General features: G+C 31.2%; 1 protein-coding gene across 1 annotated transcript; it reads right to left on the bottom strand.

Annotated features, from left to right (window-relative positions):
- Positions 1-1,975: 1,975 nt before the first annotated feature.
- On the bottom strand, positions 1,976-2,923 carry LOC110290141 (olfactory receptor 8H1-like). The gene has a single exon (XM_021156626.2). The coding sequence runs from the start codon at positions 2,921-2,923 to the stop codon at positions 1,976-1,978; it is 948 nt and encodes a 315-aa protein (XP_021012285.1).
- Positions 2,924-5,345: the final 2,422 nt, after the last annotated feature.

Genomic DNA, 5,345 nt, shown 5'->3' with positions numbered 1-5,345 from the left:
AACTAACTATTTAAAATTTAATTATAAGCATATAATAAAGTGTTATTAATAAGCACAGACATAAATCAAAAAGAATAAAAAGAATATAGATTGCAAGTAGCACAATTCTTGTAGAAAAAGAAAACATAATATTTCCTAAACTCTTGATATAATGTTGTGCCACTGTTTAAATACATGAAGATAACAAAATATACGTCTTCAATATTTGAATAAACTGGAAAGCTAAATTTGTAAAATTTTATAAATATTTGTAAAAATAAAATGTTATAATATGTATAATCAATATATCTCTTAATTAATAATTAATATATATTTCAGAAATGATATATTTTATGTATAATTCATATTCATATACTTATAAAATATCAACAAAAAAGTCAAATGCTTAAGAGAGTGGGATTACATTTTCATTAATCCTCCTTTAAAAAATTTTTAATTTACTGTGCATTGGTGTTTTGCCTGCCTATATGACTGTGTGACAGTGTCAAATCAGCTGGAATCTTGGTCACAGCTTTGAGTTGCCATATGATGGACTATGAATGTCACTTGTGTCCTTTGGACGAGCAGATAGTGCTCTTAACCACTGAGTCTTCTCTCCAGGCATCAAGCTACATTTTTTAAAATGAAGTTTTAATTAAAGAAAGATACATTAAATGAAAGTTATATGATGTATTGATATAAATATAAAAATAAAATAAATGTATTACTTTATTTGAAAATGTTCTATTGCAATAAAATAACCATGAATTCATTGTTTATTATGCCTTAGAGAATTTCTTTTCTCTAATGCACTGAAATCTCTGTCAATAAATTAATTCAAAAAGTTATTTTGAACATTTTGCAAATGTAAATTAATAAGATAAAGACAGGACAACAACTTACAGAAGAAACATTACTTGCTATATTGCAAATGATCCAACTGTTAGAAGGTTAGCAGTTACATAACAAGGGTTATTGTTGCATTCAAACTTCTGACTTACTGTGTTTATAAGATATGAGCTCTAATGAAATGTACGTTAAGAAGTAACATCTTGTCCACACACTGAGAGTACACTCAACTCACAATTTGTAATGGCAAATATGATCAGGTATTAGGATTTTAAGTGAGTAAAGAAAGTTGGTAAAATATGTGGAGGAGAAATGTTTCCTTAATGCGTTTTCATACATTTTCTGATGTGTAATGAAATTATTAATTGAGATGAATATGGGCACAAATATGAAAAATTATAACAGTGTGTCTTTTCTATAATAACCTTAATTATTTTCCATATTGTCAACAATATTAGAATATTCCATTTTCTTCTCATTTAATTTTCTTCTCTAATTTAACACAAGTCCAAATTTCAGCACCATTTATTTTACTTCTTTCAAGCTATTTAACTGTGACTAAAAATTACTGAAAAAATAGATAAATATTTGTGAATATTCAACAAGCATATTATGCAAAAAGTTTTACATACATCTTTAAATTATAATTAGCAGAGACTTTCAGTTTCTTCAATGCCATATCCATTTTGCTATCAAATTGAAATGGACTTATTCTTTATTTTGTGTAAATGATCAACCTGAGATTTAAATTTTACTCCCTTGCTACAGATAGGACATTTAAAAAACTATTTCATATTGTAAAAATGATGACTTTAGAAATTGTTAATGTGCCACAGATATGTTTCCTAAAAAGTAACTGACATTTCATAATATGTTAAATTCAATATAAGCTTAAGAATTACAAATGCATATTTTTGATATTACATGCTATTTATCCTGATGAAATATTTAAAGCAAGGATTTACCATGCATGTGTTAATTTCCATTTATGACATAGATTTTTAAAGTCCCATTCTTAGACATGTCCAAACTATATTTTTGTAGGGGAAGTTTCACACAACTAGAATGAAGAATTGACAAGTCTGTCAGTTTTGTACCAAGAGAGAAGCTGAAGAACTCAAAAGAAAAAAAGAATTTAACAACAGCATTATTTTAATTTCTGGGTGCACTCTCTCTTCTTCATAACTCTAACGACAGCACTTTTCACTTCTTTGTTCCTGAGACTATAGATAAGTGGATTCAGCATGGGGATCACTATAGTATAAAAAACGGAAGCTACTTCATCCTTTCCCAGGGAGTAGGACTTACTTGGTTTTAAATAAGTAAAGATCATCGTACCATAAAAAACAGTGACTCCTATAAGATGTGAGGCACATGTAGAGAAGGCTTTGTGCTTTCCTGAAGAAGAATTTATCTTCAAAATTGTAGAGAGAATAGATACATAAGATGAGGATATTGTGATGAGCGAAAGCAATAGAGTAGAACCAGCTAAAATGAATATAGTGGCTTCTGCATTATAGGTATCACTGCAGGACAGAGCTAAAATTGGAAATGTGTCACAAAAGAAGTGATGAATTACCTTGGAGTTGCAGAAATCCAGTGTGCTTAAGCAAAAGACAGTGACAGAGGAATCCAAAACGCCAATCATGTAGGACACAGTGATGAGAATATATGAGCGCCTAGGAGACATAATAACTGGATAGTGTAGAGGGCTGCAGATAGCGACATAGCGGTCATAGGCCATTGATGAAAGTATAAAACATTCAGAAGCTGCCAAGAGGACAAAGAAATACAACTGGGTGAAGCATCCCATGAAGGAAATATTTTTTATGGAGGTCAGCAGGTTCTGTAAGGTTTTAGGTGTGATTACAGTTGAGTAACTGAGGTCAAGGAATGACAAGTGGGTGAGGAAAAAGTACATCGGAGTGTGGAGCTGGACATCTAGATGAATGATCAGTATCATAACTATGTTTCCCAAGACAGTGAGCATGTATATCAGGAGAAACAAAACAGAGAGGACCAGCTGAATCTCCTTGGAATCTGTCAGTCCCACAAGCATGAACTCAGGTTCATTTGTATGATTGCAGGCACTCATAGTGAACAGTCCTAAAATGTAGAGAAGTTAAATGTAATACTTAGCCTTAATTTCAGAAATGTATTTGTCTATATGTGTTTAAAGGTCTTCCTATAATTGTTTTATCTCTTAAACTTCATAATTATTTTATAGTTTGCAGTTGAAAGTTTAACTGATCGAATAGATGGATTTATATAACATCACTTGACTATGATCTAATTTACAAAAGTACTATTATCTCTTTATTTCAGATTAGGCAAATAGAACAAAAAGATCAAATTAATTAGAATGAATTATTACAGTTGAGTTTATGAGTACATGATAAGATTTTTGACTCCAGATTCTATTTATAATTCTGTCTTTTTGATTTTTTATTAATTGAGCAAACCCAATAGATATATTGGACATATGTTCAACAAAACCTGAAAATAAACAATTTATCGTCAATTACTTATTCTTTAATAATGTCAATTAACTATAATTACAATTTTTTTTACTTTTTAAGGAGAACATTGTAGTCTCTAATAAGTTACATAACTCTTAATTATGATGTTTTATTCCTGAAAATCCAAAATCAATGATTTCTAAAACTACAACCTCAAATTATGATGATTTATTTTCATTCCATCAATCCCATTAACAATAATTCTGATAATTATTACTTGGAAAATTATCAAATGATACATGTTCACAGATACACTTTAATAAAACTTATGTTTTCATTCAACTTTTAAGAATACTTACTCTGATCCAAAGTTAAGAATAAGCAAACAAAAATTGCTTTTAAGAATTTATGCCTAAAAAGTTTTAACAGTCATTTTTTCTAAAAATTATAGAGAAAATCTACTTAAGGATATGAAAATGTCTATACTACAGCATTTTCATGTACATATCCATTACTGCATCTTTCTGAATTCACTATTTTTCCTGGGAATATAAATTTAATCATTGTAAAAATTTTATTCAGGTCTCAGTCATATGACATTTTAACTCCAAAGATTCCAGAAACTATTATGCGATCAGCAGGCCAGTTTATGCCTTACCTCCTTGCTTTATTATTCTAGGGTTCCTCATGTAAGGACATTGAACATCACGCAATATGTTGTCATCTGCAAGAGCCAATTTCCAACCAAGTTTACTTGGCACAGTATCAAAAAAACCTTTAAGATTAATTAAGCCAGGAAAAGAATGATTAACATTTTTCTTTTTAACCAAATTCAATATATGTGAACATACTTATATATACTATGTTTGTTAGATTGACTCCATTGTTAAAAAAATTTCATGACTTACAATTTGCATATTACAGTGATCTAATAGTTATATTTATCCCCTATAGAAAAAATGAATTTTTCTAGTATACAATAGCTACTTTATCAGTAACACTATTAGTTTTCTTACAGTCAGTCAGAATTGATATATTGTAGAAATTTTCAAAATGGGTATGCAGTATTGAACACTGTACTGTCACAGCAGTGTTCCAAAACTGTACAGATATTTATGTTTAAACACTAATTCACATTATTGACTACCTTGCCATATTTTAAAGTTTTCATTAAAGCTTCTCTCTCTACCTCTCTGTCTCTCTGTCTCTCTCTCTCTGTCATTCATAAACTTTTTCTTACTCCCTCTCTTTGTATCTCTAACTTTCCCATTACCTGTATTTTTCTACTCTTTTGCTTTTCTTTTTATTTCATTTAGTTTACATTTAATTTTGTTAGTATATATTTACTGTATCTAATAAGGAGAACCATTATGAGGCATTTTCACACATGTATATAAAGTATTTTGATTATGTTAGCACTCCTTTTAATTATTTTCTTCATTTACGTTTCAAAGGTTATCCCCAAATCCCCGTATACCCTCCCCCTGCCCTGCTTCCCAACCCATCCACTCCAGCTTTCTGATATGTTAGCACGTTTTTTTATAATTGATCCTTTTTTAAATATTTTTATTACATATTTTCCTCAATTACATTTCCAATGCTATCCCAAAAGTCCCCCATACCCTCCCCCCCCCCACTTCCCTACCCACCCATTCCATTTTTTTGGCCCTGGCGTTCCCCTGTACTGGGGCATATAAAGTTTGTATGTCCAATGGGCCTCTCTTTCCAGTGATGGCCATCTTTTGATACATATGCAGCTAGAGTCAAGAGCTCAGGGGTACTGGTTAGTTCATAATGTTGTTCCACCTATAGGGTTGCAGATCCCTTTAGCTCCTTGGGTACTTTTTCTAACTCGTCCATTGGGAGCCCTGTGATCCATCCACTAGCTGACTGTGAACATCCACTTCTGTGTTTGTTAGGCCCCGGCATAGACTCACAAGAGACAGCTATATCAGGGTCCTTACAGCAAAATCTTGCTAGTGTATGCAATGGTGTCAGCGTTTGGAAGCTGATTATGGGATGGATCCCTGGATATGGTAATCACCAAATGGTTCATCC

Source organism: Mus caroli, unplaced genomic scaffold (genome assembly GCF_978045245.1).
Source record: "Mus caroli unplaced genomic scaffold, Mus_caroli_1 scaffold_2, whole genome shotgun sequence".
NCBI lineage: Eukaryota > Metazoa > Chordata > Mammalia > Rodentia > Muridae > Mus > Mus caroli.
Note: the sequence above shows the minus strand (reverse complement) of the source record. Positions and strands in the feature narration are given on the sequence as shown.

Coding starts and splice junctions, on each gene's coding strand:
- LOC110290141 (XM_021156626.2), bottom strand. CDS start 2,923: ATGAGTGCCTGCAATCATACAAATGAACCTGAGTTCATGCTTGTGGGA.